Genomic DNA, 25,308 nt, shown 5'->3' on the forward strand with positions numbered 1-25,308 from the left:
TTGTACTCAATTGCATTAGATTTAGTGCTAGAGTGGGGGAATGTGACCATTATGTGAGTAGCAGGAGACAGAACTTCAGTTTTAAATGTAGCAGTAAATAAATCTTCCTCACTACTTTTGGGCTGCAAATACATTATCTTTGATATCTGACCGTGTTAATTTTTGTTCATGGCAGGTGTACAAAGAAACAAAGAAAATACAGCTCAGACTTATTGATTTATTTTGCTCATGTCTCTAATATTCTGATTTAAGCTAGCCAAGATTTATAGTGGCATCTAAATTATGAGAGCTCCTTTTAATTTGCTATGTAACTTAATAATTGAGAAGGATAAAATGGATTGCTCAGTTCTGACTGGCAGTAAAAAGATCATTTAGGGTGAAAGAAAAATGGCCTATATAAAGTTGGGGATTGAGCTAGAATAAGCTTGCAGAAAGTGGAAGCATGAGATTTAATATTAGTGGTTATCTGAAATACTTGAAAACAACTATATTGCAACATATCTGCATCCACATATTACATTAGTCCTTTACAAAAGTGCATTGTCTCATGGAATCCAACGAGCATAAAGGTTTTGACTATTAATATGAGGATGGATAAATAAAATAGGTACTGTATGCTTGTAAATGCAAATAGCCATAACTGGAATGTGAGCCTGAGTTGTATTGGCTAATCATTCAAAATTGGATGGTGACATTTTAGATGTTTGGATCACTTGACTGCTTTTGAAAACATTAACCATGGTTTTTTTCTGGTCTGCCTTGTATACCATAAGAAATAAGTATTAAAACTATACTTGAACTATACTTAGTAATTTGAAAAAATAAGAATTAATTATGATATATGGTATATAATTAAGACAATTATTGCATATGTATATAATATGCAAACAGCAGTAATAGTAACAGATGGGGGGAAATGCAAATTGTTGACTATGAATAAATTGAGTATACTGGTTGAGATATTTCTTTCATGGGGAGGACTGATAAAGCAAAGAGCCTGAAAATAATATCAAGGTACTATGAGCAGATAGTCATGAAAGCCAAAGAGATGGGAGGACTGATGGTGTTTTCATCTATACTCCGAACGAAAAATAAACATCAAATGAGGGAACAGATAATTTTTGAAGTAAACCAATGGCTTAAAGGATGGTGCTGTTGAGAGAACTTTGGATTCCTAGAACATTGTATACAATACCTACATGAAGGTCTATTGGCAGGGGATGGGCTACACCTCACAAGAACTGGGAAGTACGTTTTTGGAAACCAACTGGCTCACCTTATCCAAGGGGCTTTAAACTAAAACTGCAGGGGTGGGGGGGGAGACCAATTTTTAGGACATAATCCCAAGGATAAACCTAAAGGCAATCAATCAAATGGCAAGAAAGAAGGGGAACTTAGATACAAAACAGGAGATGTAGAAAGTGAACATGGGGTCAGTCAAAAAGGACTCAGAAGCCTATATGCTAATACTATGAACATTAGGAACAAAAAGGGGAAACTTGGAAGTCCTAGTACATGAGGGCAGATATGACATTCTTGCAATTACTGAAACTTGATGGCATGAAAGCCATGACTGGAATGTACAGTTAGAAGGATTTAAACTGTTCAAAGGAAACAGACCTAACAGGAGATAGAGTTGCATCATATATAAGAAATCACTACACCTCTACAAAATGTATAACACCCAAGGATCAAAACCACCTTGAATGCATATGGGTTAATATAAAAGGAAAAAAGAATGACATTGTCATCGGTTTATACTACAGGGCACCCAACCAAACAGGAAATAGCAAAAGCACTTAGATTTGTATACTACTCCAGAGCTGTTGTGACTGGAAGGATTGATCCTGCTGGGAGTTTTGACTCTGATGTCTCTGAAGATGGAAGGTTTGAGCCTGCTGTGAATGTGGAGTCTGAATTATCAGAGGACACAGATGTGAGCCAGGAGGATGAGAGATTGTCAGAGAGACAATCCTCTCCAGAACCTTCGACTTTGTTCATGCCAGCAGCTGATCCAAAAAATGAGTCAGAGGCTTCGAGCGAGGAAGAGACTGACGGATGTTGGCTTGATGCTAGGACTAGGAGAAGATTGAAATGTCAGTTACAATCTGAAAGGAGACGTCAAGCCAGGCATTGATTAGAGAGACTGACACACCCATCCAGGGGATTTAAGGAGGCGTGCTGACTCTCAATCTTTGCTTGGAGCAAAGTGCTTTATGAATTCGAAAGAATACGTTTGAAGCGGCCGTTGTGATTTATGGACAATTCCGAATTGCCAGACAGATTCCGAGAAGACTGCCAAGAACTGGGAAAACAGTGCATTTAACTCTTTTGGGTCTGGTTTTGTTTTGCTTGAAATATTTGAACTCTGGAACTTTGTATTCTCACCTGTAGATACAGGTGAGACATAACAGGTTAATATAAAAGAAAAAAGAATGACATTGTCATAGGTTTATACTAAAGGGCACCCAACCAAACAGAAAAAAGCAAAAGCACTTAGATTTGTATACCACTCCAGAGCTCTTTATAGCACTCTGAGCAGTTTACAATGTTAGCGTATTGCCTCCAACAGTCTGGGTCCTCATTTTACTGACCTCAGAAGGATGGAAGGCTAGGTCAACCTTGAGCCAGTCATGATCGAACTCCTGGCTGTGGGCAGAGTTAATCTGCAATACTGTATTCTAACCACTGCACCACCATGGCTCTTATAGGTGAACTTCTTGCTAATCAGTTAGCTAAGGTGTGTAGGAAACATACCACAGTAATAATGGAGGACTTTAACTACCCTGACATCAACTGGGAGACAAATTCTGAATCAAGTGAGAGATCTGTCAGGTTCCTGACAAACTTAATGGACAACTTGGTCATCCAAAAGGTAGAGGAGGGAACCAGACGGTCAGCTATACTGGACTTAATTCTTACTAACAGGGATAAAATGATGGGGGGAGGTGTTCGACATTGAGGGAAGTTTAGCGGAGAGTGACTGTGCCATATTGGAATTCAACAAAATGCAGGCACAAGTATTGGTTCCCTCCACAGGTACCAATACCATTGAACACGGTACTTTACTTGACTGCTTCTTGAGGGCTGGGAGTTGGAGGCATTTTTAAGATGGATGGATAGATGATAGAACATTTCAATGTGAACTTCATGGCTCTGTTATATTTTGGCATATTTTTGAAGTAATATTTTAGAATGAATGATTTAACTTTACTGGGGACAGTTGTGCTGAACATTCATAATTTATTAAATTTATAATTTTATATTTCAGTTCAGAAACTTTTCTTTAGAAAATATAGCTATTTGTTCAGTGGGGAATTGGTGCTGTACAGTGTATATGTGTGTATGAGAAAGACATGGTGCTTTTAGCCTATATGCACCAAGATAAAAGTATGTTGGACTTAAGTAATTGAGAAATAATATGAGCCATTTTTTTCTAGGGACCAGTTATTCTCCACAAGAAAACTCTCATAACCACAGTGCTCTTCATAGCTCAAATTCACATTCTTCTAATCCTAGCAATAATCCAAGCAAGACATCTGATGCAGTAAGTACTAATACTGAATTGACCAACCAAGTTTATTTTATTAAATGTTGCATACACTTTACTTCCCTTTTCAAGAAATTCTAGATAATTGCAGTTAATAGAAATCAAGCAAACAAAACTGTGCATACTATGTTCTAGGCAATTTCTGTTCTGGATAAGTTGAGTATTTCAATCCAAAACATATTGTGTAAAGTTTTAAAATACCAGATTGGATAGCGTATCTCCGCTAGTTTAATTCTCTCAAGTGAAACTAAATTCTATATTTACTATTTGAAAGCTATTACATTTTGTTGTTCTCCAGTTTCTAAGTTAGTTTAGTTTTCTAATTGTTTATCCACTTTATATAGCTGCCCATCTGAACAAGTTACAATCAAATACAAGTAGTCCTTGACTTACAGCCATTCATTTAGTGACAGTTTGAAGTTACAACAGCACTGAAATAAGTGATTAACACCTTGAATTGAAATCTCATGACTCTGGTGTAGGATTTTTCAAGGTAATAAGGTAATCTTACTCATAAAGTACTTACAGGTAATTCTTGTCTTACAACCATTGTTCAGTGAGCAATCAAAGCTAAATGGCACCGAACAAAGTGACTTATGGCCATTTTTCACACTTATGACCATTGCAGTATCCCCACGGTCACATTATCAAAATTCGGATGCTTGGCAACTGGCATGTATTTATGATGGTTGCTGTGTCCTGTGGTTATGTGATCACCTTTTGCGACAGTTCCTCAACCCAGTCCTACACCATGCAGGTATTTAAAGGTGATGACCAACACCTTGAATTGCACCCAGAACCACACTGGCAACCAATGAAGCTGACAGTAGTGGTGTTACATGTGCCAAATAACTGGCACCACCCATGTTTCCACGTTCTACACCTCTTGAATTTCCAAATACTTTTTAGAGGCAGCCCCATGTGAGGTGCATTGCAGTAGTCTACAACGGGGTCCCCAACCCCTGGGCTGTGGACTGGCACTGGGCCACAGCTTGCATCTGTGGAATGTGCACAGTATGCAAAAACACACGCCCTCTGGTCCATGGAAAAACCTCTCTATGGAACCAGTCCCTGGTGCCCAAAAGGTTGGCCATTGGTCTACACAAGAGGTCACAAGGGCATGAGTGACATTGAGTAGCCCACCCAGCCCAGGGATGAGAACAGCTGGCATACAACCTGTGTGTAAAGGCCCTCCTAGCCACAGCTTCTACCGGTTCTTTGAGCAGGAGATGTGAGTCCAGGAGGACCCCCAGATTACACACCGGATCTGTCTGAGGCAGTACCACTTCATTCAAGATGAACAATAAGGTTACTCGCACCAGAATGCCCAAACACCACTAAGCCTTGCTTGGGTTGAGTTGAAGCCTGTTAAAAATTATAGTATAAAATGCTCTGCGCTTTATTGATTTTTCTGAAAGGAATATTTTTAAATGAAATGTGTTAATGTTCAAAGCTGAGATATTTCTGAAATCCATCAGGTTGATTGCAATTTTTTTTTAAGTCTTATGATTCTGCAGATGACTGGTCTGAGCATATTAGTTCTTCTGGCAAAAAATATTACTATAACTGCCGAACAGAAGTTTCACAGTGGGAAAAACCGAAAGAATGGCTTGAAAGGTAAATAATTACCATAGATGTAAATTGTAGAATAGTAAACTTACCAAATTGTTCCATTTTATAATTTATTTATTTTTACACCAGAGAGCAGAGACAAAAAGAAGCAAGCAAAATGTCTGTCAACAGTTTTCCAAAAGATAGAGATTACAGAAGAGAGGTGATGCAAGCGACTGCTGCAAGTGGGTTTGCTAGTGGAAGTATGTCTATTTTAATGCAATAATATTCCTGTGCATGTTCTTTTTCAAGTTTTTTTTTTCAGTTGACCACATTTTATGAATAAGTTAAGCTTTAATTTCTCACCCCCCCAACATTGTGTTACCTAATATGGGCACTGAAATAGTTTTGGTGATTAATTTGATAACTATACATTACACATCAACAAAAGAAAATAAAGCTTTTTCTTTTTTTAAACAATTTTTATTAGTTTATAATATAACATACAAAGAAAATACAAAAGTAAATAGTAGGGAAGAGAATAGTGGGGGAAAGCAATGAGGAAAAAGGAAAAAAAGGGATTGACTTCAGACTCCCTTTGGTGCAGTAGAATAAGGCATTAACATCAAACCTCAACTTTAAAAGAAAATAAAGCTTTTTCTTGTGTTTAATATTAAATTTTCCTTTGTACTTCTACGCTATGATAGTAATGACAATACAAATTATATACAAGTAGTCAGAGGTGGGATCTGACAGGGTTAACTACCGGTTCAGTGATTTACAAGGTTTGGTGATTTACGATGTGCTTCCCTGCACGCTGTGCGCGGACACCTGTAAATTGTCATCAGCATGCTGCTTGCCGAGAAGCAGCTTTGAAAAAGCCCCTTTTTCCTGCTTTTTTAACTGCAGCTGTGCCTCGCTTGTAGCTGAAGTTGAAAAAGCAGGAAATAAAGGTCAGGTAAGAGCCCGGGTGGGCAGGTGGGCAAAAACATCAGCAGACATAGAACTGGTTCTATGTCTGCTGCTCTTCAGAGCTACTGGGTCTACAGAGGTGGACAGAACTGGTAGAAACCCACCCCTGCAAGTAGTCCTTATGACCATTCATTTAGCAACTGTTTGAAATCACAGCAATGCTGAAAAAAATGGAGTTACAACCTGTGCCTGAAGTTACAGCTGTTGTAGCACCCCTTTAGTCACATTATCAAAATTCAGGTGCTTTGCAGCCCACCTGCATTAAGTTCCAGAAGGGTACTTCAGCTCCCGCCCCATCTGTCCTTTTGGTCACCCTGCACAGCAAGGCAGCAAGCAGCCTCAGAACCATGTGATTCTGCACTGCTTCCTTTATCCCAGGAAGCCTCAGCAAACATTCATTTGCCCAGCTTCGTTCTCTTCCCCAGCTCCATGTGACCCACCCCAGTAAACAAGCCAGCAAGCATTCATTGACCCAACTGCCTTATCTCCAAGTTCCCTGCACTTGCCTTTTGCACACAGGGATGCTCTGCCTTTGCTGTTCCTTTTTGAACCCAGCTTCTCTGGCAAATATTTCCTACACATGGCTAAAGCTGCACTGTTTTCAGAAAGGTTTGTGAAGATAGCACAGCTTTAGCCACTTGGGAAATTGGGGGTGGGAAAGGCTTGCAAAGACAGCACAGCTTTCTGAAGTGGCTAAAACTTCACAATCCCCTCCCCTTTCCAAAGTGGCTAAAGCTGTGCTGCCTTTGCAAACTTTTGAGTTGGAGGCAGTGCCTTACCTTACTGAAGCTCAAGCCTGGGAGGGTCCAAGCCCAGAATCGCTTGGATTGGGGGTGGGTACTCAACAACCTAATTCTCAGTTAATGACTAAAAGAAAGTCAGGATTGCCATCAGTCAGTGCAGTCACCTGACAACTAGCTTTACAACAGCACTGACTTAATGGTGGAGATTCCAGTCCCAATTGTGGTTGTAAGTTGAGGACTGCCTGTAGATTTTTAAAAGTCAAAATATGGAATTTCCAGTTTTCAGAAATATTCATAGATACGTAGTCTTCTGCTGAAACATTCAAAATTATTTGGTGGTTTTTTGTTTTGATAATGGAGATAATGCAACAGTTCATGTTGATTTAAGCAATGTGTTTGTATTTTTTTAAAATAGCAGTATATACTAATATCTCTTGATGCTGGAATAGGAAAAAAATGCAGAGCTCTAACTTGGTATTTTCTGTCTCATTTCAACATTGTGAACAATAAACCAAAGTGGAAGACAAGCATTCCAGTGATGCTGCTAATCTGCTCCCACAGAATATTTTGTCTCAGACAAGCAGACACAATGACAGAGACTACAGATTGCCAAGAACAGAGACTCACAGTAGTTCTGCCCCAGGACAACATCCCATCAAAACAGTGGTTCACCCTTCTACCACTACAAGTTCTGTTCCTCCTAGTCCATTTTCTCTACAGTCAGATCATCAGCCAAAGAAATCATTTGATGCAAATGGGGCATCTTTATCAAAACTGCCTGTGCCCACTTCTTCCATCCTTTCACAAAAAACAGAGAGAAAAAATTTGTCAGGTGTGTATTTTTTTTTAATTTTTACTGTTTATTTTGTGTTGAGTATGGGGACTGAAACATGTACCGTTAAAACAGGGGTGTCAAACCCGTGGGCTAAATGCGTCATGTGCTGCCCCCGCCCGGTTTAGCGAAGGGGAGAAAAGTCCCGATACGTCATGTGACGCCGCTGTGACAACGTGAATTTGACACCCCTGCCTTAAAACAATAGTCTTTTCTGTGAAGAAACCTGAAATTTTCTGTTAACTACAAACTCTGTGATTCTGTCTGGACATACTAGTTGAAAGTGTAGTAAAACTCAGATGCCATATTGCTGAATTCATTAACTATGGATTTCACTATGGAGGTATTTGGTATGAGCAAAAGACTTTGGCTTTCCTCATTTCTTCAGTCTATTAATAAGCATGTGATGTGATATGTATATCGTGTGGTATGTTTCAGAGGATGGCTTCATTTTCAAGATACATCTTTAAGTACATTATATGGAGTTATGTGCAAGGATGGTTAAGAAAATACACGAGTGAGTTTCCGTCCTTGGATAATGATACTTTGAGTTTGCAATTATACATTTTACTTTCTCTGTTGAATTACTGGCCAAGTTATTACAGTTTTAGTGTTAGTAAAATAATGAAATAAGCTTAGGCTGCTATTGCACATATTTCAGTTCCTAAAATTGTCTTCTTTTCATTCTCTGATTTCAACATTTCTGGAAACTATCTCCAGTTTTGTACTATAAACTTGTGAAAAAGTGCAATTGCTCAGTAATATATTCTTTGCATATAGTAAGTTCCAGATTCTTTTCCTACCATCTTTAGTTCTATAATTGAAATCTTGGGATGATACTGTAATTGGGGCGGACAGTCCAGAGCTAAACAGACTTAATAGTCTGACTTTGTAGAAGACAGTTTGTCGATTCCTATTTCCAAAGCCAGAACACTTTACTTCTGCTTTATGTTCTATATGTTCATAATTGAGAAATGTTCTTATATTTGTTTTATTTTGAAAACATGTTTTTAAATCTATTAGATTTTCTAGTAAATGGAAGTTCCTCTATATTTTGATATTCGTAAATGTGTTGAATTTTCAGCCATTTCTAATAATTATAGTATTTTATATTATGTAAACTGCAGCTTGTTTCCTAGGAGAGAGATGATGAGAACAAGGAGTTTGGATTTGCCAGCTCTTGGATATATCAAAATATTGTTAATGATTGGCTTCATAGCTTGTCTTGTTCAGAAGCCATTGATGTTACTTTTGTTTGTTGCAGGAAACTAGTTAACTGAAGCCTTCATTGCTCAATGAGTGGCTCCCATGTAGTGGAAATCACATGGCTAAATGCAGAGAGACAAAGTTTGTTCATATGTCAGGTTTTTGTTTATGCTTTTCTGTAATTTTATAATACAAAAGTTTTGTAGTTAAATATGTGTACCAGTCAACTACTTACTATTATTTTCCTATCTGTGGCTCCAAGAGTCCAGATAGATAGGGTTAAATCAGATCCTGCCCTGTTGGACTGAGTCTGCGTTAAAACTGAAGCTCTGCCCTGTGCCGTGGCCACGCCCCAGTTTTCGACTCAGTCCAGCCAGGACAGGACGTGAGTTGCTGAGGCTCCACTTGAATTGCAAGTGGAGGCTTCTTGCATAAGAAAAGAAGTTTTAAAGAGCAGCAGAGGCTTTTGGAAGACTCTGCAGCCAAGGAGTGAGGCTTTTAGCCTCCAGGCTTGGCTATTGCCTTCAGGGCGGCTGCCCCAACATGCGAAGCTGCAAACACATGGAGCGGCTCCAGGCAATCGGCCTGATAAGGGCTATGTGCATGGTAGCGCAGCAGCAGCAAGGAGGAACAGCGCTGTTTTTGCTTTCACTTTCTATTCGATCGCCTTGGCTGCAAAGCGCAAAGCGCAAAGCGTAGCAGCAAGCAGCAGCAGCTAAAAGGGGCAAACGGCCCAGAAGGGTCTTTGCAGCAGCACAAAGCAGCCGCTTGATTGGGCAATTGGCCCGATCCCAGCTGGGGGGCGCAGCCGCATGGCAGCGGTTGGTGCTGAAGAGTGGTGAGGACTCATTCGACCCCAACTGAGGGCGCAGATCAACCTTGTTGCCAGGGCTGTGTTTCCAGCTACAAAACTGAGGTGATCGCATGGGTGCCAGTAGACCTGTACTCAGGCCCATTATTACATTGCGGTGACCGGTAGGGTGTGGCTGCAGCCCAGCAATAGGCCTGTCTAGGCTTGCTTCACCAGTTCAGAGGTAAGAGGACCTTTTTTTATTCTGGATGGGGCCTTACTGGCAAGGGCAAGCAGTAAATGTGTTATTAACTCCTCATCCCCTTCCCCACCAGGATCCATCCTCTCCCTCTGGCTGTGTTTGTTAATCCCAATCTCCCAGTGGAATGGCAGATAAAGATCAGGAAGGTGGTCATAGTCCCTCTAATCTAGAGGTAAATCTAGGGGCAGGCAGAAGAGAAAGGCCCCTGAACCCAAAAAACCTTCCAGGGCAGAGGAACAGGATGCCTCGAGAAGGCAGAAGGCTCTAGAAAAGCAGGTGGAGAAAAGTCAGCGTGCTGCTGGTGGGAGGAGCTGTAGATCACCAGACCCAGAGGAGTCAGATTCTTCTGTTCTGACTCCAGTTTTACAAATGGAGCCTGGGCCTTTTACCTCCACTAGTGGACCTTGCTTACAAGCCTGGTCACCTGATAACTCATCTGCTATTGCTGATCCACACCCAATAGAGGGAGTTTCAGATTACAGAGATCCCCAAGCAGTTTGCCAGGATGAAACTAGGTCACCTCCTCCAAAGAGAGGCAGACCAGGGGTGGCAGCAACTTATACGCCCACAGCTGCTGGCTTGCACAGTTCTGAAGAGGCTGAAGCAGCATTACCTGCGCACATGGAGGCAATTATCTCTATAGCCATAAGGCAAGGTCTTGTGGAAGGCCTCCAAGCTATGAGGAGGCCTGAATCGGTGGTGTCAGAACATTCAGACCTAGATCAGTCCATCCATGAGAGAAGCAGAATCCTTAAGGGACAGAGCTTCCCCTGACCTCTCCATACATAGCATTGCACATAAAACACCAGAGGAAGACAAGGGGGAATCTGATTTCTCGGCAGACAAAGAAATGGCCTCGGAGAGACCTTCCTTCACTGGCTCTTTGATTCTCAAAAGTTATGGGCCTTATTGTTTAAGGCCAGGAAGATGGCCCAGTTGGGACCAGAAGCAGATGTCGGGGAAGTGGAAGGGAACATTGCTGCTCCTCCAGACCAATATTTTGACGAACCAACAGTTCGGCCTGAAATGGTTCCAGTGCCTAGATTATTATTATTTTTTTGAAAAAAGATTTTATTTTTTACACATAGACATGACATAAAACATAAAACCATCTTTCAGTTACATACAGTGTGTTGGTTGGTACAAATCTCTTGTGCGTAATCTCTATAGTCTTTCCCTTCTAATTTAAATTCTCATATTGTCAACTATATATATTTATATTATCATAGTTAATCACAAGACTGTTACTAATATTCCATCATTTTGTGCGAGCTAATCACCATTTTAGTTTAACCTACTTTGTAACATTCATTTCATCATCATTAATCAATTCAGTAATATATCCATACATTATCTTATCTCTACAGTTCTATTATACTTTTATTATAAAGTATTATAAAATATTTCATTTCCCTGTTTTTTTATCTAGCCATTGATAAAATAGATCCCATATTTTATAAAATTTGTTTATCTTCTTGCTCTCGTAATTTCAAATGTTAATTTACTCATTTCTGTACACTCTCATTTTCTTAATAACTTCATCTTCCATTGGAATTTCCTCATTTTTTCTAGTTTTTGGCAAATAACAATTCTAGCCACTGTTAATACATTTACAATCAAATATATCAATTCTTTACTGTATATTTCAGGTATAATGCCCAATAAAAATATCTCTGGTTTTACATCTATGTGTTTTTTTGTCATTTTTTCCAACCATGTGTGGATTTTAGTCCAATATCTTTTGGCCTCAGCGCACATCCACCACATATGGTAATATGATCCAGGCATCTGATGACACATTCCAACATTTCTCCGACTTGTTCTTGAACATTCATGCTATTCTTGCCGGGGGTAAATGCTACCTGTAAAACATCTTACACAAATTCTCTTTATATGCAGTTGACATTGTCATTTTATAATTTTGAGACCACAATTTTTGCCATTTCTCTAAATTATCCCATATCCAAAATTCTTCCCCCAAGCAATCATAGTTTCTTTAACTTGTTCTTCTAGTTTAACCTCTAGTAAATATCCATATAATTTTTAAATCACCTTTTCATCAGTACCTGTCAAGATTTTATCTAATTCAGTTAATTTACTATAAAAACCTTCCATTTTGGAGTCTTTATCATATCTAGAATGTATTTGCACATATGAAAACCAATTCATCCTTATATCTTGTTCCTCTAGTTCTTGCATAGATTTAAGTTCACCCGTTTCATTCAATATTTCGCCATATCTAACTGTTCCATTTTATAGATTACTGGATATGCGAATACTTCAATAGTTGATAACCAGACTGGAATTTTCAAATACTGTTGTCTTTTAATTTTCTCCCATATTAATAATAGAGCCTCTCATATAAAATGCCTCCTAAAGTATCCATGCATTTTAGTCTCCTTGTACCATAAGAAAGCATGCCATCCCAACAACAGATCATGTCCTTCTAACGTCAATAATCTAGTATTCCTTAATGTTATCCATTCCTTGACCCACAGCAATGTTGTCTCCTGATAATATAACTCCCAAATGGGCAAGCCAAACCCTCCTCTTATTCTAGCATCTTGTAGTAGTTTTAGTTTAATTCTCGCCTTCTTTCCCTGCCAAATGTTTTTCAGTACTATTTTATTTAAAGCTTCAAAATGGTCTTTCCCTAATTTAATTGGAATTGTCTGAAACAAATATAAAATCCTTGGTAATATATTCATCTTAATTGTGGATATTCTCCCTATTAAAGATAAATGCAATTTTTCCTATTTTGCCAAGTCTGTCACAATCTGTTGTTTGAGTTTATAGTAGTTTTCTTCTTAAGTGTGCCACATCTAGCTGTCAAATATATTCCTAGATACTTAACTTTATTTGTGACCTGGATCTTCAAAACCTCCGTCAATTCTTTCTTTCGTTTTTCAACTATGTTCTTCGTCAAAATCTTTGCTTTATCTTTATTTATTTTCAAACCTGCTACATATCCATATTCCTCAATCTTTTCTAGCAATTTAAATGCTATTTCAAATGGATTCTCTAAAATAAAAGCCAGGTCATCTGTGAAAGCTTGTAATTTATATTCTTCCCTCTTAATTTTCATTCGTTTTATATCCTTATCTTCTCTAATATTTCTATTAAGTACTTCCAGTGTCAACACAAACAACAGAGGTGACAGCGGGCAACCTTGTCTAGTTCCTTTCTTAATATCAATATTGTCTGTTAGCTCTCCATTTATCATTACCTTTGCTGATTGTTTATAGTATATAGCTTCTATGGCTTGAATGAACTTCTTACCAAAGCCCATCTGCTCCAATTGTAATACCATAAATCACCAATTCACATTGTCAAAGGCTTTTTGTGCATCTAAAAATATCAAAGCCATTTGCTTTTTCGGATGTGCCTCATAGTATTCTCTTGGGCAGAAATCCATTTTGATCAGAGTGTATAAAATTGTTCAAATATCTTTTAAGTCTTTCTGCCATTATGGAAGCAAAGATTTTGTAGTCTTAGTTTAGCAGGGAAAAAATAGGTCTGTAATTCTTAATTTGTTGTGGGTCAGCGTCCTCCTTTGGTACAAGAGTGATATAAGCCTCTTTCCATGAATTGGGTATTTTCTTCTTTAACATAACATCATTCATCGCTTCAAGTAGTGGGAGACTTAAAGGTTCCTGTAATGTCTTATAAAATTCAGCTGGTAAACCATCTGGTCCTGGTGCCTTTCCATTATTTTGTTCTTTTAATGCCTCAGTTCCGTCATCGTTATGGTCCCTTCTAACATCATTGCAGTGTCCTTAGATATCTGGGGTAAATTCATTTTTTGCAGGTATTGTTTAATTTTTTCTTCATCCACATTCTCTTGTTCATATAGTTTGCCATAGTAGTCCTATATAATTTTTTTCTTCTCTTTATTTCCATAGCAGATTTTCCCTTGATCATCTATCAGTTGCATTATCTTTCTCGAATCTCTCTCCTTTTTCAACTTATATGCTAGCCATCTACCTGGTTTATTTGCATCTTCAAAGTAATTCTGTTTAGCACTTCTAATTTTTTGTGCTAATTCTTTTTCCATTAAACCCATATTATGTTTAGCTGTATCCATTTGAATTGTAATATCCTTTTTGTGGATATTTCTTAATTCCTTCTCAAGTCTCTTATAGTCCTCCTCTACTGTTTGCAACATTTGTCTTTTCTTTATATTTCTTTTTCTTGTATCAATCCTCTCGCATAAGCTTTCATTGTATCCCAAAGATTTTGTACTAAGGTGTCCTCTGTTCTATTTTCTTTAAAGAAAAACGCCATTTCTTTCTCCATTTTCTGTATAAAGTCTTTTTTTTAATACTGTATTGTTTAAAGTCCATCTAGATCTTTTCCTTTGTCCTTTCCATTTCATTGTAATTGGATTGTGGTCTGCCCGAGTATTTGCTTCAATATCAATTACATGCATATTGGAGATTAATTCCGTTGACATCCATATCATATCTATTCTTGGCCAAGATGAGTGTCTATTTGAATAAAAAGTGTATTGTCTATTTTTTGCATTTCTTTCTCTCCAGGCATCTTTTAAATTTAATTCCTCTGTCGTTTTAAAAAAGGATTTCGGGAGAATCTTTCTACTTTGCTTGGTTATTTTCTGTGATTTATAATCTAACTTAGCATCTACTATTCCATTGAAATCTCCCATCATAGTGCCTAGATTATTTTTGAATGTTATCAAGAAACAGCTGGAATCCCTGGGAACTTCTGCCATGTTATCGGCCAGCGAATGCCGCTACTTTAATATGGGGCCTGAACTTACCAGCTCATTACAGGTGCCATCAGTGGACGGTCCGGTTGCAGCCTTGATTTCTTCCTCATCAAACCCCGCTGATCCAGCGGAGGCATTGAAGGCAGAGGACAAGAGGATTGAACAATCCCTCCAACGTACCCACCTGGCGGCTGCCGGGGCAGTCAAGGCTGCTTCAGCTGCCTTTTTCTTTATGAGGTCTTCTTTACGTTGGCTGCACCAACTGCAAGACAGAGTCCCCGCCACAGATGTCCGAGTGCACTAAAACATCCATAAACTAGTGGCTGCAGCTGAATTCACTGTGGATGCCACTTCTGTTGCAGCCCGCAGAATGGTCTGGCTTAAAAACTGGCAGGCCGATGGGTGGTGGAAGTGGAAGGTGGCATCTGCCCCCATCAAGGGGGATAAATTGTTTGGGGAGGTCTTAGAGCCCCATCTGGTGGAGACCAGAGATAAAAAGAAATACCTTCCTTCTCTGGCAAGGCGGTCCAGTTACAGAGCAGTGCCATACACCTGTAGGTCATCTTTCAGAGCCGAGGGCAGCACCGGGGCTCAAGGGCCTCAGAGGCAGTCCTTCAACTGCCAGGAACGCCCCCAGGAAAGAGCGGCCAGAGATAGGCCCCAATTTTCAGGCAAGTAACCCTTTCGTGTGGGAGGAAGTCACTTCTGGCGTTCCTGCTAAATGCAGCAGTAGTTCTCCCATTGGGGGTAGGTTATCCAATTTTGCGGCCCAATGGGAGGCTACTACATCTGATGCTTGGGTCTTAAAGACCATTAGACATGGCCTTTTCCTAGAATTTAGGTCACAACCCCCCAGATTTTATGTGCCTTGCCCTGTTTCCAAGGAGGCTTCCCGTAGGAAACTAATGGAACAGGCCATCCAACACCTACTGGATATTAGAGCCATCCAGTCAGTTCCAGTTAATCAACAGGGTAAGGGATTCTACTCCCGGCTGTTTGTTGTTCCCAAGGCTTCTGGGGGGTGGAGAGCCATTCTGGACTTAAAAAGGCTCAATAAATTTTTGTTGTACAAGCGTTTCCGGATGCATTCGCTGCAGTCTATTTTGCAGAGCGTCAGGGAGGGTGACTTCTTCACCTCAATTGATTTAACAGGCTTATCTACACATCAGAATTTGTCAGACACACAGGGAGTATTTACGCTTCAGCTACGAGGGGAGTCACTTCCAATATAGGGCTATGCCTTTTGGTTTATCCTCTGCACCCAGGGTGTTTACTAAGGTCTTGGCTGCCTTGGCAGCTCGCTTGAGAACCATCCCAGTAAGGGTGCAGTGTTACCTGGATGATATTTTAATCCAATCATCCTCACATGACTGGGCCTTAAAGGATCTCCAAGCGACAGTCTCCCTGTTACAAGACCATGGCTTTTCTATTAACATAGCATCTTGGAGCTAAGATTGACAGTGTCTTGTAAGGTCAGGAACACAAAGACAGTCTACAAAGCATGGTGAGGGAGGTCGTGAGAGCGGATAAGTCCCCCTTGGCACTTCTGTCAGAACTCTTAAGTAAGATGATTTCTTGCATCTCCATTGTGCCTTGGGCTAGACTACACTCCAGAAAGCTTCAGTGGTTTCTGTTGCCCCACCAAAAGGCGGGTAGAAGTCACTCATCTCTCAAGGTCTCAGTTCCTGGGTCTGTCAAGCAGTCCTTGTCATGGTGGTTTTCTCAGGCTTTGAATGCAGGTCAATTATTCAGAGAGCTGTCCTGAAAGGTAATCACTACCGATGCCAGTCTCTCCGGCTGGGGGGCGCATTTGCAGTCACAGTTGGCCCAAGGCCAATGGTCTGTTTTGGAGAGGGGAAAGAACATTAATTGGTTAGAATTGAGAGCGGTTCGATGGGCTCTCAAGAAATTTAGAAACACCATACAACACACACATGTCCTAATTTTAACAGATAATGTAGCGACCAAGGCTCACATCAACAGGCAGGGTGGCACCAGATCTAGGGCTTTAATGTTAGAGGCTGAATGTTTGGGCCTTTGGGCAGAGAGGAATCTCCTGTCAATCAGGGCAGAACACATCTCTGGGGTGGAAAATGTGCAAGCGGACTGGCTTAGCAGGGCCAAGATTGACCCCTCAGAGTGGAGTATTCCCCCTCTTTTATTTCAGGAGCTGTCACAATGGTTCGGACTACCAGTGGTGGACCTGTTCGCATCTCCAACCAATACCAAACTCCCCAGGTTTTTCACCAGGTTCGCGACCCAGGGGGCAGAAGGGACCAATGCCCTCAGGAGCAGGTGGCCTCAGGGTCTCCTGTATGCCTTCCCTCCTCTTCCGCTGCTGCCAGCAGTAGTCAGAAAGATACTGGAGGAGGAGGAGGTCATACTTCTGGCTCCTTACTGGCCCAGATGCCCCTGGTTTGCTGATCTGGTGAATCTCTCGACCACCCAACCATGGAGAATCCCTCCTCACAAGGTGTCCCTACACCAAGGAGAAATAACCCACCCAGAGCCTCAGTGGTTCCATCTGACCGCTTGGAGGTTGAGTGGAGCGCTCTGAGGAGACAAAATATATTGGATCGGGCCATCCGTACCATTCTAGCGGCTAGGAGGCCTTCAACCAACTGCATCTATCAAGCCACATGGAAGGTCTTCTGTCAGTGGTGCATCAAGAATAGGATTTCCCCCACTTCGGCTTCAGTAGCCAACATTCTGGATTTTTTACAAGAGGGTCTTGACAAAGGGCTCTTGGCAAACACTCTATGCAGACAGGTGGCCACCTTTCGTCAGTATTGTACATACACAGGAAGGGGTCCTTGTCTCAGAACCAAACCATCCAGAGGTTTTTAAAAGGGGTCACCAACCTTAGACCTCCTGTGGTTCACAGATTCCCCACTTGGGATCTTCCTAAGGTGTTAAGGGCCTTAATGGCTGAACCTTTTGAACTGCTCAGGTCCATTAGTTTACACTTCCTATCTCTCAAGGTAGCATTTCTAGTAGCCATCACTTCGGCTAGAAGGATCTCAGAGATGGCTTGAGAAAATGGGAGGGGGGTGATTTTTATTGAGTAGCTGTAAGTAGACAAAATAGAATTTTTTTGTTATTTCAAGGTCATAGAGTATGGCACAGAAACAAAAAGGAACTTACTTTGGGATTGGTTCATGTGATGTGATGATGAGAGAAAAGGGGATGGTTTGTAGGTTGGGACATTGTGGGAAGTCTGGGAAACTTTTAGTTTTGAAATTCCATAGATGTGCCAGGTGCTATTCTAATAAAGGTACTTTTGAGATTATGCTTGTCTCGGAGTTACTGATTGGAATGGAGGTTCCCTGGAACTCTGACAATGGGCTTGCTTAGAGAATAAGTTGATAACAGTCCAAATAAGTGTATTCCCTCCACTCTCAGGTAATTCTATGATAAAGTACATCGCAATTTCTTCCCACGGCTTTTTGGCTCAGCTACTTGTTGGAGGAGGCCAGAGGGTTTCCCAGTTCTGTGTTTCATCGTGGCACAAATTGAGCAGCTTTTCACATAGTCCTTGACATCAGGTTTCATTTTTGGCCACCAGAACTGTCTTCTGACTAAATGCAGGGTTTTTAAGAACCCAAAGTGTCCCCCCAACCGCAAGTCATGGCTACATTTTAGTACCATTATTCTTAGATTAGTGGGTACATAAAGTTTAGTCCCTTTCCAAGCCAGTCCCTCATTCATTGTCAACTCGGTTTGATGCTCCACAAACCATGGGTCAGTCAATAGGGCTGCTTTCAACTCCGTTGTCAGTTTGTCTTCTAGGCGTCTGGGGTTGCGGTTGGCTTGGCCTCGGGTGGTTACTTGGCCTGCCGGTTGAGCTTCTGATATCATAGTCTGCACTACTTCCTCTCAGCAACTGTCAAATTGGGGTTTTCTTGATAGGGCATCAGCCAATATGTTTTTCCCTCCGGGGATATGTTTCATGTTGAAGTTGAACTGCTTGAAATATTGAGCCCAGCAGACTTGTTTGGGTGATAGCTTCCAAGGTGTCTTTAGAGCCTAGAGGTTCTTGTGATCAGTCCACACCTCAAAGGGCTCCTTCACCCCTTCTAGGAAATGCCTCCAAATCAGCAAAGTCCATTGCACTGCAAATGCTTCTTTCTTCCAAACCGCCCACCTTTGCTCTGTGTCTGTCAGCTTTTTGTACACATAAGCACAAGGCATTAGCCAGTTCTGAAAGTCCTTTTGGAAAAGAATGGCCATGACAGCCACATCACTAGCATCAGTTTGGACTATAAAAAGTCTGGTTGGGTCTGGGTGCTGGAGAATGGGCTCAGCTGCAAAGAGGCGTTTTAAGGATTCAAAAGCTCTCTGGCAGTCCATTGTCCAAGCAAGGGGTTGACTGGGCTTCGGTTTGGTGGGGGAAGGCCCTGTTTTCAATAACTCTGTGAAAGCGGGGGCAACCTTGGCAAAAGAAGGAATGAATAGTCTATAGAAATTGGCAAAATCCAAAAAGCATTGAAGCTGCTTTCGTGTTTTGGGGGATTGCCAGTCTAGTATGGCTTTCACTTTTCCAGGGTCCCTCTCAATTTCCTGGTTGAATATTCGGTAGCCTAGGTAATGCAACGACTCTTCATGGAATTCGCATTTTGACAGTTTTACATATAACTTGGCAGCTAAAAGTTTTTTTCAGCACTTCTCTGACCAATTTGACATATTCCTCGATGGTTTTGCTGAATATAAGGATGTTATCTAGGTAGACGAGGACCCCCTGGTATAGGTGCAGATGTAACACTTTGTTGATGAGTTGCATCAATATTGTGGGGGGGGGCCTTGAAGTCCGAAAGGCATGACTTGGAATTGGAAACTATACAAAGGGCAGTTGAAGGAAGTTTTCCATTTGTCTCCCTCCTTTATGAGGACTCAGTAGTACGCTTCTCTGAGATCTAGTTTGGTGAAGACCTTGCCTTTTGACAGGTGGTTTAATAAGTCCTTCATGAAGGAGAGAGGGTACATGTTTTTACCCATACAGCATTAAAGCCCCTAAAATCAACACATATTCTTAACCTGCCTTCTTTCTTTTTTTTGAACAGCACTGGGGCGGCTAACCTAGATTTTGCAGGTTCAATGAAACCTCTGTCTCAATTGTTATCGATGTATTTCCTCAATTCAATCATTTCAGCTGGTGTCAAGGAATACATCTTTGGTTTTGGCAGTTTTGCCCTGGGTTATAACTCTATGGCACAATCAGTGGCTTGATGGAAAGGTAAAACATTGCATTCCTCTTCACCGAATACCTCAACCAAGTCTCTGTATTGTTTGGGTACTTGGGGAGTACCTGGAAGAGAGTCCGAGGCGGTGGCTGCTGCTTCAGTTTTTGGACCCATGTTGGGTGGTAGTTTCTTAGTGGAAGGAAGGGGGGGCAGTGGGCCCACCCCAATTATAATTTTTCAGTATCCATCCTCCCACTTGATGGTAGGGGCCCATTTATCTAGCCAAGCAAGTCCCAGTATGACAGATTCTGACACCCTTGGAGTCACTATAAAACGTATGAGTTTGTGGTGACTACCCATCTCAAGTTTGATTAACTCTGTCATTTGTGTGGCTGGGATTCCCCCAATTAAAGTCCCATCCACTTGCTCAAACCTGATTGGGCATTTCAGGGTTTTTGTTTTTATACCTAATTGCTCAATGATAGGGAGGCCAATAAGGCATCTAGAACAGGTATCTATAACAGCTTCTAATTCTTCTGCCTCCCCCGTGTCTGACACCACTAACTTCACTTTGACAGTAAATGGTATGATGGGTGCACTCACCATAGGGTCGTCTTCTTCATTGGCTTCTCTGGGGAGGGTGTCTTGGTTTGGACGTTCGTTGCTTTCTTCTGCATGGAGTGGACCTTCTACAGTGTGTCTAGCAAAGCGACTAGCATCTGGAAGCTTTTGTTGAATTTTTCGACCTCTGGTGGCTGTATTAGGCCTTGGCTGTAGAGCTTGTGGAACAGGTGCAGGGGCCAAACAGTCAACTGCTCTATGGCCATCCTGGCCACAACGATAACACTTCATCATTCTGGTGGGTTGGGTGGGAGCAGCTTCAGCAGGTCTGGTCAGCAGTCTGGCCACAGGTCTCCTAGGAGGGCCTTCAGGTAGGGGTCTTTTTTGTTGATTGATATTGCGGTCTAATTTGAGAGCTGTTGCATACCACACTTGTAGCGTTTTGGGTATACCTCTAATGTTGCAGGCTATTTTTACTTCTAAGTCAATGGCATTTTTGAAATAGTGCAAGATGATTCTTTCAGGCCAGTCCATGAGGTGGCTTGCGACCCTTCTAAAGTCCCATACAAGGTCTGATAAGGGTTGTTTGCCTTGTTTCATTTCCATTAATTTGTTCTCATTTTCCGCCACTCTGTCTGGATTTTCAAATCAACAAATCAACAAAAGCATTGACATCCTATAGCTCTGGGGCCTGTTTGTAGTGCAATTGAGCCACCCAATCAGAAGCATCCCCCTCATTCATCCCATCTGTTATTGCAGTGACCAGATCATACTCTCTTGCATATTGGCCTCCAAATTGGTATCTGTGAGACCAGATTCGAGTGAGGAAATAAGCAAAATGTTCATGTCCGTCAAAAGTCGTTTTAACAGTATCTGGTCTGGTCTGGGTGGTTGGAGGGGAGGTGGTATCACCCTGGCAACCTCAGGCTGAGCTGGAATGAATGGAGTCTGACAAAGCCCGTACCTACTTTGGGAGGGTATTCCGAGGTCTGGCTGGGTTGGGGCTCTCTGGAAGAAGGGCCTCTGCAGGGTTGCTCCGAGTGGGGGTTGATTAGGGGCCTGCCATGAAGAGGCCGGTTGTTGCCTTATTCCCTGCGTGGGGAAAAGGGGAGTGGCTGCCGTCTGCTGCCTGTGCAGATCCCTTTGCTGGGAAGGGATCGCTGATTCTCTTTGGGGCCAGGGCATTGCTGGTGCTGGCATCCACTGGCACTGGATCCAGCCTTGGCCAGGATAAAATCCCCACCCTGGAGGGAAACTCTCTGCAGGGGGCAATCTCCTTTCTGATTGGGGGAGGGGGAGGACTGGGAGTTCGTAACATACCCATTTTAGTCTGCATCTCTCGTCTCTCCCTTGAAATTCAATCCTGCCAGGTTGGGCTGCTTCGCTGGCCATCTTCAAATGATACCAGAGTGAATTCCTCTCCCCTCCTTAAACTGGGGAAGGGAAAAGTGGGCTGCGTTATGCTCCAGCTTGCCTGGAGAGGCTGTGGCTTTGAGACATAACTTTCCACCTTAAGCTGTTGAAGCTGTTCTGGGATTCCTGCTAACGATTGGCTTCGGGATGTAATCCCCTGGTTTGCGTTTGGGAGGCGTCTGATCCAATTGGGGCCCCACACCTCCAGTCTGTCTCCCTTGCAGTATGTAGAGGGCTTGAGAAAGAGATCTGTTCAGGCAGCTTCCCCTCCAGTCCCGTCTGACAACTCCCCCACGAGTCTGATCCTCTGGGCTGGGCTCCTAAATCTAGTCTCTCTTCTGCACGCTTCAGTGCTTGTATCACCACCTCCGAAGGGGGGCTGGGGGATTCAGTTAATCTTCCGGACCCCCCCCCCAAGCCCCTTCTGTCTCACCTTCCACCTTTGCTGATTCTTTGCACTGTTCCATTTATGGAATCGGTCCTGGGGTTCAGCAAACCCTAACTGCTCCCCTCCTTGGAGAGCTGAAGGTTGTTAGAGTTTCAAGATAATGTCAGCGTTCCAGCAAACCTTCATTCTAGAAATTAAAAGTTTCCTGGACTTCCCACAATGTCCCAAACTACAAACCGTCCCCTTTTCCCTTATCATCACATCACATGAACCAATCCCAAAGTAAGTTCCTTTTTGTTTCTGTGCCACACTCTATGACCTTGAACTAACAAAAGAATTCTATTTTGTCTACTAAGAGCTACTCAATAAAAATCACTCCCCTCCCACTTTCTCAAGCTGTGTGGCGGCATTGAATAAGGTTTCCAAAGCTGACAGAAGATTTGTGTGTCTTCCATCCAGATAGAGTGGTTTTGCGGTTAGACTCATCTTTCATCCTTTAGATTAATTCTAGGTTCCTTGGGGCTCAAGAGCTTATTCTCCCAAATTTCTGCCCCAATCCTACCCATAATTTGGAACAGGTGTGGCACACCCTGGATGTCCATAGAGCCTTAAAGATATACATCCAGAGGACACGTTCTATCCAAAAGTTGGAGGCACTTTTTGTGCCCTTCCAGCTGGGCACAATGGAGTTGAAAGTGTCTCCATAGACAGTAGGCAGATGGATCAGGACTTGCATTGCTAAGGCTTATCAGAGCAGGTCTCTCCTGGTGCCTCAAAGGGTGACGGCTCACTCTACTAGAAGTGCGGCAACAACTGCAGCATGGGCTACTCAAGCACCCATTGAAGAGATTTGTAGAGCGGCTACATGGTCTTCACTGTCACCCTTCATTCGGCATTACCGCTTGGATGCCTTTGCATCAGCCGATTCAGCTTTTGGCAGGAGGGTTCTACAGAGCGTGCTCGAACGCCAATGTGAGTAGGACCAGACTTGTGCCCTCCCAGGGACTGGCCAGCTTTGGTATGTCTCTATCTATCTGGACTCTCGGAGCCACAGACAGGAAAATGAACATTGGATTACCTGAATGTTTGTTTTCGTCTGTGGCATAGAGAATCCAGCCCCACCCTGGTTCATCTGGTCTGGGTGGGGGTTGGGAGCAATAATGTGTGTTCTTTTTTATCTCGCAACTCCGGAATCACGTCCAGTCTGCCAGGTGCTTCGTCGAAAGCTGGGGCATGGCCACGGCACAGGGCGGAGCTTCAGTTTTAACGCAGACTCAGTCCAACAGGGCAGGATCTGATTTAACCCTATCTGGACTCTCTACACCACAGAAGAAAACGAACATTCAGGTAAGCCAATGTTCATTCTTTGAAGCCCAATACCAGGTGGATAGTTTTGTGTTCGCGATTCAATATAGTAATTTTATTTTATTTTATTTTTAATTAAATTTTTGTGGCAGCCATCTCCCCTATAAGGTGACTCTGGGCAGGGACTTAAGGTGCTCTGACCAACCCCCCACCCCCACCCCATAATTTGCTTCTGAGATTTATGAATCATATTTCAATTGATGCAGCTTAAAATTGCATTTCCTGTTTAAGGAGCCACATAGATGGTATTTTAAAATCCTTTTCAGAAGTAATATTCTCAAGCCAGAGAGCTCCTATTCTATACCTGTGTATTTGTTTTCTTCTTCCTAAGCATATAATGGTTCCTTCATTTCTGTTAAATTTTAATTCTATTGTTTTGGCATAATTCTGTTGCTTCACTAACCTATTGAGATAGTTTTCAATTTTATTTCTGTTGTCTTACTGTACTCAATTATTTCAGTCTCACTACTTCACTCCATTTTATGATGCCAACAGGTTTGATAAGTGTTTCTTTGACTTAGCCATTAATAATATGGAAAAATGTACAAGGCCCATTAATGGAGTTTTGTGAGAGCCCTGCTGGATCTCTCACTCTGTTTTGATGAGAAACCATTGGTGGCACATTCTTGTATATTCTCTTACTACATCAACCACCTCACATGTAATTGAATAACTCTAGATGAAGTGTGAACATCTTCTGGTTGATAGTACTTTTATTTATTCTGTGCTTATAACTGACCGTAGTATAAACATTACATAAAAAACAGTTGATAGAACATCACATTACAATCAGTTATAGTCTTATAAAATAAAGAACCCCTGTAGTAAGAGGTTCATGCACTGTAATGATATTAACCTCTATATATTCAAAGTAACAGGTAAGATTTTATTTTAAAGCAGGTTCACAGTGCTTTTGAAAATCTTTTTGGTGATTTGATTCCAAGTTATGTATCTCTTCCAAAGAGAGTTTAATTGTGATGTGGTTCTAATACCCAGTAAAACCAAGTAACTCTGGCTTGATTATCAGGTTACACACAGAAATACATCAGACACCAGCAAGTCCTTCAAACACAGGTAGTCCTTGACTTACAGCAGTTTGTTTTTTCACACTTAATGACTTAATTGATCACATGGTCATGTGATCAAAATTCAGATGCTCAGCAACTGACTCACATTTATGAAGTTTGCAGTGTCCCTGGGGTCATGTAATCACCTTTCACAACCGCCTGACAAGCAAAGTCAATGGGGAAGCCAGTTTCACTTAACCATGTTACTAATTTAACAAGTGCAGTGACTCACTTAACTATGGCAAGGAAGGTTGTAAAATGGGGCAAAACTCACTTAACAAACTACCTGTACCGTGTATGCCCATAGGTAAAGCATGCTGTGTTAACACCATAAATTTATAATAGTATCTTTTTCCAAGTAGTGGAATAGCTGGTGATAAAGTGATAAGACAAAATTGCAAAGTTTTGAAAAGTATGTATAGCAATATGGATCCACATAAGACAGACTGGGTTCTTGAGTAATCCAAACAGCAGTAATCCAAGTATGATGCAAATAAGATATGAACCAAGGGCATGGCCTTCTCAGTTGTGAGAAACCAACTGAATCTGCATGTTACTTAAATGGACATAGCAGATTTTAACAATTTTTAATCAAAGGTTTTAAAGGCAATTTAGCTGTTTTAGACTCCTAGGTTCTTCATACCTGGGGAGACTTTTAGCTGGCAGCCTTGAACTCAGTGAGAAACTTGAAAAGGAGGG

At 41.6% G+C, this 25,308-nt stretch overlaps 1 protein-coding gene across 14 annotated transcripts in view; it reads left to right on the forward strand.

Annotated features, from left to right (window-relative positions):
• The window catches only part of LOC113450252 (WW domain-containing adapter protein with coiled-coil-like), a 137,048-nt gene that overhangs the window by 38,436 nt on the left and 73,304 nt on the right, over positions 1-25,308 (forward strand). For 12 of the 14 annotated variants that reach the window (XM_026721415.2, XM_087918924.1, XM_026721413.2 and 9 more), the window contains 4 exons: positions 3,441-3,547; positions 5,052-5,167; positions 5,252-5,364; positions 7,334-7,648. In XM_026721415.2, coding sequence (XP_026577200.1) covers positions 3,441-3,547; positions 5,052-5,167; positions 5,252-5,364; positions 7,334-7,648 — 651 coding nt within the window. The remainder of the gene's footprint in view (positions 1-3,440; positions 3,548-5,051; positions 5,168-5,251; positions 5,365-7,333; positions 7,649-25,308) is intronic. The other 2 variants (XM_087918920.1, XM_087918921.1) reach the window with 1 other exon arrangement.

The sequence above is a fragment of the Pseudonaja textilis genome, unplaced genomic scaffold (genome assembly GCF_049901715.1).
Source record: "Pseudonaja textilis isolate UNSWEBS1 unplaced genomic scaffold, rPseTex1.2 PTEXSCF22, whole genome shotgun sequence".
In the NCBI taxonomy this organism is placed as follows: Eukaryota; Metazoa; Chordata; class Lepidosauria; order Squamata; family Elapidae; genus Pseudonaja; species Pseudonaja textilis.